The sequence below is a fragment of the Pristiophorus japonicus genome, chromosome 7 (genome assembly GCF_044704955.1).
Source record: "Pristiophorus japonicus isolate sPriJap1 chromosome 7, sPriJap1.hap1, whole genome shotgun sequence".
In the NCBI taxonomy this organism is placed as follows: Eukaryota; Metazoa; Chordata; class Chondrichthyes; family Pristiophoridae; genus Pristiophorus; species Pristiophorus japonicus.
Genome location: NC_091983.1, coordinates 106,585,304 through 106,598,496, shown reverse-complemented (window position 1 = coordinate 106,598,496; position 13,193 = coordinate 106,585,304). Strand labels below are relative to the sequence as shown.

General features: G+C 45.2%; 1 protein-coding gene across 2 annotated transcripts in view; it reads right to left on the bottom strand.

Moving 5' to 3' along the window:
• Positions 1-13,193, bottom strand: part of LOC139267234 (intron Large complex component GCFC2-like) — an 86,937-nt gene that overhangs the window by 24,676 nt on the left and 49,068 nt on the right. For both annotated transcript variants that reach the window (XM_070885232.1, XM_070885233.1), the window contains one exon: positions 4,630-4,816. In XM_070885232.1, coding sequence (XP_070741333.1) covers positions 4,630-4,816 — 187 coding nt within the window. The remainder of the gene's footprint in view (positions 1-4,629; positions 4,817-13,193) is intronic.

Genomic DNA, 13,193 nt, shown 5'->3' with positions numbered 1-13,193 from the left:
TGGGGAAGAGCTAACCCAATTAACGGGCCCAAGTTTCGGGCCGCGACTAGAAGCGCGCAGCCCCGACCTGGACACCCGTTTTTCGCACCACAAAGTGCGCCTAAAAATTTTTTACCTATTCTCCGGCTCCCTGCAGGCCCTCTGGAGCTGGGTGCGGCGCAGCACGAGCTGTGGGGGGCGGAGCCAGGTGCCTGCCCTGAAAACAGTGCCGGGACCTCTGCACAGACGCGCTACAGTGGGCGCACATGTGCAGTAGCTCCAGGCGCCCAAAACTGTGGGAGGGGCCCGAAGCACGCAGCCCCTAGCCCTGGCCCAATGGCCTCACTGGGGCTGCGTCGATACGGCTGCCTCCCACGCCCAGAAAACGGACCGGACCCGACTCCCGCTCCCACCACCCCCCGCCCTCCACCGGACCACCGCCCCCCCCCCCCCACCCACCGACCTCCGTTCCCGACCGCCACCCCCCCGACCAACCTCCACTCCAGACCTTCCCCCCCCACCCCCGACCGACCTCCACTCCCGACCTCCTCCTCCTCCCCCCCCGACAGACCTCCGCACGCCCCCGACCGATCTCTGCCCGTGCCCCCCCCGACCGATCTCCGTGCCCCCCCTCCCCTCCACCCCGCGCTCCCGACCCCCCCGGACCAAACGCCACCTACCTGTCAATCCGGTAAATCTAAGCTCGAAGTCTTGGACTCGGCCTCTCCTTTCTCTCTCTCTCTCTCTCTTTCCCTCCCTTCCCCTCCCCCCTCCTCTCCTCCTTCCCCTACCTCCCCTCTCCCTCCACCCCTCCCCTCCCTCCACCCTTCCCCCCTTCCCTCCCCTTCTCACCCCCTCCTCCTCCCCCCCCCCCCCTCCTCCCCCTCCTCCTCCCCCCCCTCCTCCCTCCTCCCCCCCCTCCTCCTCCCCCCCCCCCTCCTCCCCCCCCCCTCCTCCCTCCTCCTCCCCCCCCTCCTCCTCCCCCCCCCCCCTCCTCTCCCCCCCCCTCCCTTCTCCCCCCCCTCCCTTCTCCCCGCCCCCCCACACTCCCCTCTTCCCCACCTCCCCAGCCTCCTCCTCCCCTCCACCCCTCGCTGTCAGAAACAAAGAGAGATAGAGACACTAACAGAGACACACTGGGGGGGGGCGTCCCAGCACGCTGTTGGAGGACTCCCGGTGCTGCAGTCAGTAAGTAGAAAATGTTTTATTTATTGATTTTTAAAATTTATTTTTTATTAATTTTTTTTGATTGATTTATTGGTTGATTTATTGATGTATTTATCATTTATTATTGATGACGACTCTTTTTGTAAAACTGAAGTGTTTAATGTTTGTAAACTTCCCTTTAAACCCCCCCCCCCCGCCATTCCCTACGCCTGATTTTCTAAGTGTAGACAAGGTTTTTCTGAGCGTACAAAAATCTACACTTAATCCATTCTAAGTTAGTTTGGAGTAAGTTTTCACTGTCTAAACTTTCAAAACGGGCGTAATTGGCCGGACACGCCCCCTATTGAAAATAAAAATCTGTTCCAAACTGAAACTGTTCTAACTGACTAGAACTGGAGCAAACTAAATGTCGAGAATTGCAATTTCTAAGATACTCCATTCTAAACCAGTTGCTCCAAAAAAAACAGGAGCAACTCAGGCCGAAACTTGGCCCCTACATGCAAAGACTCAGCTGATCTCCAAGTTTAGTTATGCCACAGTGAGTATAAATCCACTCTCATTTTAAAAGCCAATTTAACTCATTATTGTAACAGAAACATATAGAAACATAGAAAATAGGTGCATGAGTAGGCCATTCGGCCCTTCGAGCCTGCACCACCATTCAATAAGATCATGGCTGATCATTCCCTCAGTACCCCTTTCCTGCTTTCTCTCCATACCCCTTGATCCCTTTAGCCGTAAGGGCCAAATCTAACTTCCTCTTGGATATACCCAACAAACAGGCCTCAACAACTCTCTGCGGTAGGGAATTCCACACGTTAACAACTCTGAGTGAAGAAGTTTCTCCTCATCTCAGTCCTAAATGGCTTATCCCTTATCCTGAGACTGTGTCCCCTGGTTCTGGACTTACCCAACATCGGGAACATTCTTCCTGCATCTAACCTGTCCAATCCCGTCAGAATTTTATATGTTTCTATGAGATCCCCTCTCATTCTTCTAAACTCCAGTGAATACAGGCCCAGTCGATCCAGTCTCTCCTTATATGTCAGTCCTGCCACTCACCTGCCATCCCGGGAACCAGTCTGGTGAACCTTCGCTGCACTCCCTCAATAACAAGAATGTCCTTCCTCAGATTAGGAGAACTGAACACAATATTCCAGGTGAGGCCTCACCAAGGCCCTGTACAACTGCAGTGAGACCTCCCTGCTCCTATATTCAAATCCCCTAGCTATGAAGGCCAACATGCCATTTGCCTTCTTCACCGCCTGCTGTACCTGCATGCCAACTTTCAATGACTGATGTACCATGACACCCAGGTCTCATTGCACCTCCCCTTTTCCTAATCTGCCGCCATTTAGATAATATTCTGCCTTTGTGTTTTTGCCACCAAAGTGGATAACCTCACATTATACTGCATCTGCCATGCATTTGCCCACTCACCTAACCTATCCAAGTCACCCTGCAGCCTCTTGGCATCCTCCTCACAGCTCACACTGCCACCCAGCTTAGTGTCATCTGCAAACTTGGAGATATTACATTCAATTCCTTCATCTAAATCATCAATGTATATTGTAACAACCCTCTCACTTTGGGTCTCCCTGGTAATTGGGAAGTTTATGAAGTCCATTCTGCGTGCGTCCAGTGCAGGAGTCACCTGGCGAATGCAGCAATGTGTAGCGTGCTGCAAGACGGAGCATATGTCCCCCGCTGATGCCTGAAAGGAGCCGGAGGCATAGAAGGCAAGTGCCACAGTCACCTTTCCCTCGACGGGCAGTGCAACCCTGTTGCCGCTGGTTGGCTGTAGGTCTGCCTGTAGGAGCTGGCATATCTGTGAACAACTCTTTTCGGAAGCGCAGTCTTCTAACACACTGTGCCTCAGAGCTGGAGGTATGAGCGATGTTCCCTGTAAACTCGTGTGGGGCAAGGCCTCCTCCCCATACGTCTGTGACCTCTTCGATTACATTGCAAATGATCAACAAGAAGTGTTCTTCCAACTTGAAGCCGTCTGAATATAGCAGCCAGGATTACTGACTCCTGACCTAACATGGCCCTATCTTTTAAAATGTCCTTAAAAAACAAACGAGAAACTCACATAAACTTCACAATCAAAAGTATTCAGTAACGTGGCATTCTTCTCCCAATCCTTTTAAATCACTCATAACTGCGACTTTCTCCTTCAATTTCAACATGGCGCTGTTCGCTGGTTTGTCTGGGCGGGTTCTCGGGCGGACGCTAAATTGGGCGAAATACTCGAAAGTTCCGTCCGGGGTGCCAGTGCAGCAATGCACTATGATTTACAGCATCCAAACGGTCAAAACAGTGGTGGGGCGGTAAGTTTTAGCGCACAGCTCACACCGCCACCCAGCTTAGTGTCATCTGCAAACTTGGAGATATTACACTCAATTCCTTCATCTAAATCATTAATGTATATTGCACTGAGCCCTGCGGCACCCACTAATCACTGCCTGCCATTCTGAAAAGGACCCATTTATCCCGACCCTCTGCTTCCTGTCTGCCAACCAGTTCTCTATCCACTTCAGTACATTACCCCCGATACCATGTGCTATAATTTTGCACACTAATCTCTTGTGTGGGACCTTGTCAAAAGCCTTTTGAAAGTCCAAATACACCACATCCACAGGTTCTCCCTTGTCCACTCTACTAGTTACATCCTCAAAAAATTCAAGAAGATTTGTCAAGCATGATTTCCCTTTCATAAATCCATGCTGACTTGGACCGATCTTGTCACTGCTTTCCAAATGCACTGCTATTTCATCTTTAATAATTGATTCCAACATTTTCCCCACTACTGATGTCAAGCTAACCGGTCTATAATTACCCGTTTCCTCTCTCCCTCCTTTTTTAAAAAGTGGTGTTACATTAGCTACCCTCCAGTCCATAGAAACTGATCCAGAGTCTATAAGACTGTTGGAAAATGATCACCAATGCATCCACTATTTCTAGGGCCACTTCCTTAAGAACTCTGGGATGCAGACTATCAGGCCCTGGGGATTTATCGGCCTTCAATCCCATCAATTTCCCGAACACAATTTCCTGACTAATAAGGATTTCCTTCAGTTCCTCCTACTCGCCAGACCCTCAGTCCCCTAGTATTTCCTGAAGGTTATTTGTGTCTTCCTTCATGAAGACAGAACCAAAGTATTTGTTCAACTGGTCTGCCATTTCTTTGTTGTCCATTATAAATTCACCTGATTCTGACTGCAAGTGACCTATGTTTATCTTCACTAATAGAGGCCAGGTAATCAAGATCTTATGAACTATAGCTCGTCTGTGCTCCGAAAGTGTCCATGCCATTAACTTGCATTTAGAGAAGAGTTAAAGTATAACAGTTGAAAGGTTAACTGGTTAATAGACTTAGATCTGAAACTTAATTAGTTACTAAATAATTCTGACTCTAAAAGCCCTTAACAAATAGATCAGTTGTAAAGTAAAAGTCCTTTTTTAAAAAAAAAATTCATGTACCTTTTCATTGAAGCAGTTGATCAGATTTTGAACATAGGTTCGCATTTCTTGATAAAATTTGTAACGATGACCAGAGTCATTAGTGTCTTCCAAGTGTTCTATTGTGCATTGTGAACTCTCAGCCGACACCTGGATCTTCTCATGCTCTCGTTGATGTGAGCGATAAACTTCTTGCAGAGACTCCAATCTGAAGAGAAGATACTGAACAGTTAACAAGTCAGTATTGGAGTGAGACAAAAACAGAAAATACTACAAATGCACAGCAGTCAGCACCTGAGAGAAAACATTTTAAGCATGATTTCTACTTCATAAACTCTGTTTTTATTTCGGAGTTCCAAAATTGACATTCTTTTCATGTCTGCAGAGACTGCATACTACAGAAAAACAGCAAAGAAATTAAGTAATTTGCTTTCCGCACTGCAAGAGACCCTATTCATGTATACATATATACCGGAGGATTAAGATTTGGTTTAAACTGATATGATTAAGGTTTCTGGTCTTTTTTAAATTTATAAATGAAATTGTACTGTAGCTAGAAATAATGAAGTGGTTAAAGTTGTTAATTCCCAGGATTCTTTAAGGTTTAAGGGTACAGTTTAGTTGATGGTGCTGTTTAGCTACTGCTGAAAGTGCAGGATGTGTAATTCACTTCGTTTGACTAACTTTGTCAATACAATGGGCCCAAGGGAGCGATTGAAAGCAGAACAATAGGCCAAGATGGTAAGCAAGGTAGCATCTGGTGTTTCGTAGGAACTACTTCACTTCCGGGGGTCTTGTTTACAACAAATTCCTATCAGAACATAATGGGGAAGATTTTGCAGTGGGTATGACAACATACTCGGAGAGAACGCCGTCATACCGCCTTTGAAATTGATCGCAAGTTCCGGTTATCCGTATGCACTTGCACATATGCTAAATCCCGAACTTGCGAGCTGACGCAGATTTGGGCTAATTTATCACCAACTGCCCAGCAATTACGGACAAAAATGTTCTGGTTAGTGAAAGCAGGCGCAAGAGCCCGTTTCATTGCGAAAGGAGCCACCTTTCCGTTCTTTTGCAGGTTATTTGTGATGATTAATGAAGTCACGTTAATGGTGAAAGAGTTTGCATCCAGCCAGTGTGGTTCATTAATAGTGGAAATGCTTTAAGGAGTGTATCTTAACTTATCAAAAGTTTTTTTCATTTTAGATAGGCAGTAATATAATTTGATATCTTGAATAAATATGGTATAATTTATTCAATTTAATTAATGAAAAGAAAAAATCTATTATCAATTTGCATACCTTCATTATATGCAAAAGCACCCGGCCTTTCTCCTCTGATGCCTTATTCTGTAACTTTATTCCCGTGTACCAGTTATCATAGCCCGTTGAACAATTAACTGTAAAAGCCTGATGCTGGTTCCCACTCGCAGTTTCCACTGATTGGAGCACCATGCCCACATGATCCTAGGTACGCTTCCGCACACGCTGGGATCCGTGGGCCATTAACCTGCCCGCGAGTGTACAAGAGCAAGTTTATTCATCATTATTTCTTTTTTTTTAATAATCAGGTGTCTCGAGATGGTTTTTGGCATTGCTGTATTAGAGAGCAAGTTTGCGAAGGAGGGTCCCCTTCAGTTAATCCGTATTCTATTCAGATGCCCGCCAACCGCAAAATCTGCCCCAGAGGAAAAACAGGCCATTACATTTATTCTTCTGTATGTCTACTGCTTAAAGACATTGCGAGTTGCACATAATAAATTCATATTTGGTGTCAGATTCAAATGCTATTACACCACATGTAGTTTTTCTCCCTTACTTTTTTAAAAACTTTCACTCGTAGCTTTTATATATTTGGTCAGGATTTTGATTTCGCTCAAGTACATTTCATGGAGCCAATTAAATTCTCAAGGACGTGGAATAACCATTAAAATATAGAGAAGGTATTGAAACGGGACCTAACAATTAACCAGGTGCTTTCCAGATGCCACAAACATTTTTCTGCACCTGTCCAGCAATGCCAAAAAACCCTCTCAAGACACCTGATGTTTTTAAAAAAGAAATAATGATGAATAAACTTGCACTTTTTATGTCCTCAGGATGTCTCAAAGCACTTCACAGCCAAAGAGTTATTTTTTTGAACCTTAGTCACCATTATGAAGGCAAACACTGCAGCCAATTCATGTACAAGGTCTCACAAAATGCAATTGAGATAAAATGACCAGGTAATCTGTTTTTGATAGTGTTGGTTAAAAAACAGCACCTGGCAATGCAGCACTCCCTCAGTACTGCACTGGTGTCAGATAAGATTGTGTGCTAAAGTCCTGGGGCCCAAATTTCGGCTGTCCCGCAGAACGGCACTCTCCGAGAGGCCCGCCTATTTTGTCGAATTAAAAGCGCGCCTGAAACTTATCTCGCAATTCTCGGTGTTCAGCAGGCAGGTTTAGCAGTCGGCGCAGCTCAGCACAAACAGCTGGGGGCGGAGTTACAGCCACTGCACCCAAAAGAGTGCCAGCAGCTGCGCGCGTCCTGTCTCCGGGCGATCCTATCCCTGGCCGAAGGAACGTCACGATGTTCGCCGCCCCTATCCCGGACCGAGTGGCCTGCCTGCACCTCCTCGGCGGCGGGCCCCGCCCAACCAGCAGCTCCCCGGTGGCAGGGCCCGCCCGAACCCCTCCGCGGCGGCAGGGCCCGCCCAACCAGCTCTTCAGCAGGCTGTTGGAGGGGTCCTGGTGCTCCCGAATGGATAGGTGAGTAGGTGAGTAGAAACTTTAAATCTTTTATTTATTGATTGATTTTTTAAATTTTTTTTAAAAAATTTTAATTTTTGATTTTGATTAATTGATTTATTGGTTGATTTATTGATCATTTATTATTGATGATGTCTCTTTATTGGTAAAAGTGAAGTGTTTAATGCTTTGGAAAATCCCCTAACTTCCCTTCCCCCCGCCCCCCATCTCTGGCTACTTTCGTCTAATTCTAAAGTGTACGCAAGGTTTTTTTGAGCGTACAAAAGTTGACACTTACTCCGTTCTAAGTTAGCTTGGAGTAACTTTTCGGTGCCTAAACTTGCAAAACAAGTGTAAGTGGCAGGTAACACCCCCTTTTGAAAAAAAACTGAACTAAAACTAAACTAAACTAACTCACTAGAACTGGAGCAAACTAAATGCCAAGAATTGCGACTTCTAAGATACTCCAAACTAAACTAGTTGCTCCAAATAAAAAGGAACAACTCCAGCCGAAACTTGGGCCCCTGGAGTGGCGCTTGAACCCACAATCTTCTCACTCAGATGCAAGAGGGCCACCATGGAGCTAAGCTGCACTTAAAGTACTCGTGTGTTCCTTCAACTGCACTAAGCAGCATTTGCTTATGTAAAGATAGTGAAGGGCTGCAATTGAGAACTATGACCCAGAATAGGGTTAAGGGGGAAACACAGGAGAAAATATAAAAATGTCACATTCAGACCAGAATATTCTTTTCAAATATTACAAGAATACTCTGCAGGTAACCAGTGGCACAAAAATGGATTTTATATGATTACACTTGACGTGTGGAGATTTTGACAGTTGCCCTTTAACTCTACTGCCTCCAACTTTAACAAGCAGTGGTTAATATATTTCATTACTTTGCTAAGATTTAGACAATGGCCAAAATTGTTGACGAGCTATTAGACATTTAGGATTACATTGTACAACATAAACTAACAATTTCAGGCAGAAGTAGCCCATTGGTCCCCATCCAACTTCCCACAAGATATGAAAGGTCAAAATTCACGGGAAAGGAAATTTAATTTGGGACTATCTACCGGAAAATTTGAAATCCTAAAGGGTTTATGGAAGAAACTACGAACTTTAATCGAATTTTGGACTTTTACAAGACAAATTCAAGTCTGTGGGTGGGCCTAAGGAACTAAAGAAGCCAACTTGATTATTGGAACTGTCTGGGTGTTGGGACTAAGGTAAATTGTTTGGAGAAATGGATACTCGAAAACCCTTCTCCACAAGAGACATTAACATTACAACAATAACTCAGAGATGGCCAGCCATCAAACTAAACCGAGAAAAACCATCTTCAATATGAATAAGAACAAAGGGGCCCGCTACAGCCTGTATGCGAAAACCAAGCACAAAAGGACATTGCGATTACCAAGCTAATATTTCCATCAGGAAACAGATTTAGAAGAGCAACCCACCCAAGACATTTTAACTTTTAACAAGCCGCCAAAATATTACAAAGAAATGTCAAGCCCGCCAAATTTAACCAAAGAATTCGGGACTGATTTGGCACGAAGATTAGGACAACTCAAACCGTATAACTGGACCCCTGTTTTAACGAAGGGTGTGCCATACTACACCAGGGGCCACACTGCAACTAGGCCATCAAGAAGGGAGAGAAACCAACGCGACAGTTGTAAACTAACTTCTCCAGCCTCAAAGTCCTGAAGTCCAAAAAGGAAGAACATCACCATCGCGACAGCAACCAACCACAGCCAACGTGGTACCACCGAAAAATCACCACGATCGCCCAATTTCGAAACAAAACTCCAACAGAAAGAAGCCGAAGAATCGAAAGTTTCTACTCTACAATCTAAGTCCTGACTACGAACAGGTGAAAACATTACCTAGAGACTTTGAACCTGTTTCTAACGAAGGAAACCGGGGACTTACCCCATAGATCCAAAACGCGCCTTACCACATCAGCGGACTCAACCCAACTGAAGATTGCGCAGTAAGAAGTCTTCTCCGATGTTCAGGGTAGGGTACGGCAAGCAGAACCTACAAATTCAACGAACCCCAAAATCATAAACTACCGCTAACTGACCAGAAAGGATTGGTAAGCATAGTCCCTGCCTGCCCTCGAGTCTAACCTAGCTAGGATTAGGTGTTGGGAGGTAGGAGGTGTCATTTTTACTGTAACCCCCTTTGAATGTGTAATGTACTTTTCTTTATTAGAGTGATTATAAGTTTGACATTGTACTTTCTTGTCTGTAATAAAATCAAAGTTCTTTTGCATCAAACCAGTTGTCCTTTGCACTTTATACCCCCCTCAAATAAATCCAGAGTCTAGAACCCAAGGGAGTGGGAGTGAGTCGAACCACTCAAGTGGGTCAGAGGTGAACCTGACCCCCGGGACCACCCTCTTACAAATACTCTTGATGTATTTCTAAATCTAACAATTCTGAATCCTATTTGCTTACAAGGAACTTGTCTAGATCCTTTATAAACCCCATCATAGTTTATTGTTCCACCATTCTAGCTGGTAGACGGACAAAGTTTTAACCATATTTCTCATTTTGTTTGCAGTCCTCAATTCAAAACTATAATCCCTTGTTCTTAAATTTTATATGCAGAAGAACTTAATGGAATCCATATTCTCCAATCTCCGCATAATCTTAAAGACTTCTACTGAATTACCGCTCAGTCTTCCTTTTCAAGCAAGAAGGTAGCTAATCTCTCCTCATAGCTCTAACCCTTCAACCTGGAATTAATCAATGTATGTTATTCTGCTGCATTATTGATTTTTAAATACAAATTTTGGACACAAGTGGAGTTGTTTTTAAAGTCAGATTGTTTTTCCAAGTTTAAAATCCCAACTATGGAAAAAAGAAAATCACACACGAGAAATAAATGCAACTAAACAGACCAACAGCACTGTCCAGCTTATCAAGCTAAAATAGAACAGCATATAATTGGCCTAAGGATTATTGAGAGCGAGTATGAAAAGACCAAGATCCAAACTATACTTCCTTCACTCAGAATCTATGAAAAGTACCTTGCAACCATGAGTGAAATTTTAAATATGTGGTCGTAAGAACATTTTCAGTAAAACATGACGGAGCATTGAAACCTTTGATTAATTTTCAGCTGGCTCATCTACTCCCCTCAGCTAAGAGAACATGGGAGAAAAGAAAGCCCTAAAAGTGGAAATTGTAAATTATAAATTAAGAGAGAGAGGAATCCGCACTGTTAATTTGATAGCAAGTCTACTAAACCATTTACTCTGCTAAAATGAACAGCAATTCTGAATACCACAACTGGAGTATCTTCAGGTTACTGAATGACGGGTAGGTTTCTCCAACATTTAGCAATTGCACATTAACTGACCTTTAACTAGAAACTCTGTCCATTAATATATACGAGTGAACACGAATATATAAAAAAAACAACTCAGTTGCAAGCGGCCCTAGTTAAGACAGTGAACCGTCAGCCTTGGCTCAGTGTTGGCACTTTCGCCCAAGTAAGAATGTTGTGGGTTCAAGTCCCATTGCAGATATTTGAGTGCATAATCTAGGCCAAAATTTCATCATAATATGAGGGAGTGCTGCACTGAGGTGCTGTCTTTCGGATGAGACGTTAAATCAAGGCCCCGTCTGCCCTCTCAGGTACACGTCCAAGATTCAATGGCAAAATTCAAAGAAAGGCAGGGAAGCTGTCCCCAGTGTCCTGACTAACATTTATCCCTCAACCATCATCACTAAACAGATTATCTGGTCATTGTCTCATTGCTGTTTGTGGGACCTTGCTGTGTGCAAATTGGCAGCCTCATTTCCTACATTACAACAGTGACTACACTTCAAATGTATTAATTGGCGGGTAAAGCGCTTTGGGACCTCCTGCAGTCATGAAAGGTGCTATGTTAATGCAAGTTTTTCTGAATAGCTGAGACAGTGAATAGCAAAGCCTTATATGTACCAAGGTGGTCCCATGTTGCACTACAGTGTATCAAGTAAGTGATTACAATGGGACCACTGGCCTCGGCACCTCTGGGTTAAGAGGGGGAATTTTCTTTTATGTTTGTTCCTGGGATGTGGGTGTTGCTGATAAGACCAGCATTTATTGCCCATCCCTAATTGCCCTTGAAAAGGTGGTGGTGAGCCACCTTCTTGAACAGCTGCAGTCTGTGTGGTGAAGGAACTCCCACAGTGCAGTTGGGGAGGGAATTCCAGGATTTTGACCCAGCGACGACGAAGGAAATACGATATATTTCCAAGTCAGGATGATGTGTAACTTGGAGGTGATGGTGTGCCCATGCACCTGCTGTTCTTATCCTTCTAGGTGGTAGATTGCGGGTTTGGGAGGTGCTGTCGAAGAAGCCTTGGCGAGCTGTTGCAGTGCATCTTGTAGACGGTACACACTGCAGACACAATAAGTGCTGGCCTTATCAGCAACGTCCACATCCCAGGAACAAACATAAAAGAAAATTCCCCCTCCTAACACAGAGGTGCCGAGGCCAGTGGTCCCTTTGTAATGTTTAAGGTGGTGGATGGGGTGCCAGTCAAACGCTGCTTTGTCCTGGATGCTGTCGAGCTTCTTGAGTATTGTTGGAGCTGCACTCATCTAGGCAAGTGGAAAGTATTCCATCACACTCCTGATTTGTGCCTTGTAGATGGTGGAAAGGCTTTGGGGAGTAAGGAGGTAAGACACTTGCCGCAGAATACCCAGCCTCTGACTACTCTTGTTGCCACAGTATTTATGTGGCTGGTCCAGTTAAGTTTCTGATCAATGGTGACCCCGCAGGATGTTGATGGTGATGGATTCGGCGATGGTAATGCTGTTGAATGTCAAGGGGCAGTGGTTGGACTCTCTCTTGTTGGAGATAGTCATCGCCTGGCACTTGTGTGGCGCGAATGTTACTTACCACTTATAAGCCCAAGCCCAAATGTCATCCAGGTTTTGCTGAATGCAGGAATGGACTGCTTCATTATCCGAGGTGTTGTGAATGGAACTGAACACTGTGCAATCATCAGTAAGCATCCCCACTTCTGACCTTATGATGGAGGGAAGGTAACTGATGAAGTAGCTGAAGGTGTTGGGCCCGTGACACTGCCCTGAGGAACACCTGCAGCGATATTCTGGGGTTGAGATGATTGACCTCCAACAACTTCTGCCATCTTCCTTTGTGCGAGGTATGACTCCAGCCAGGAGTTTTCCCCAATTCCCATTGACTTCAATTTTACTAAATTTCGTCTCCACAAGGACTGCGCAGTGGTCACTGCTACCAATACGGTCATGGACAGATGCATCTGCGAGAGGTAGACTGGCGAGAAGGTTAAATAGGTTTTTCCCTTGTGTTGGTTCTCTCACCACATCCTGCAGGCCTAGTCTGGCAGCTATGTCCTTCAGGACTCGGCCAGCAGTGGTGCTGCTGAGCCACTCTTGGTGATGGACATTGAAGTACCGCACCCAGAGTACATTCTGTGCCCCTGCTACCCTCAGTGCTTCTTCCAAGTGTTCAACATGATGGAGTACTGATTCATCAGCTGAGGGAGGGCGGCAGGTGGCAATCAGCAGCAGGTTTCCTTGCTCATGTTTGACCCGAGACTTCTTGGGGGCCAGAGTCAATGTTGAGGACTCCCAGGGCCACTCCCTCCTCTAAATGTATACCACTGTGCCAGTGGGACAGGACATACCCAGGGATGGTGATGGAAGAATCTGGGACATTGGTTAAAAGGTATGATTCTGTGAGTATCACTATCACTTGACTAGTCTGTGGGACAGCTCTCCCAATTTTGGCATATGTCCCCAGGTGTTAGTGAAGAGGACTTTGCCGGGTCGACTAGGCTTGGTGCCACTGTCGTGTCC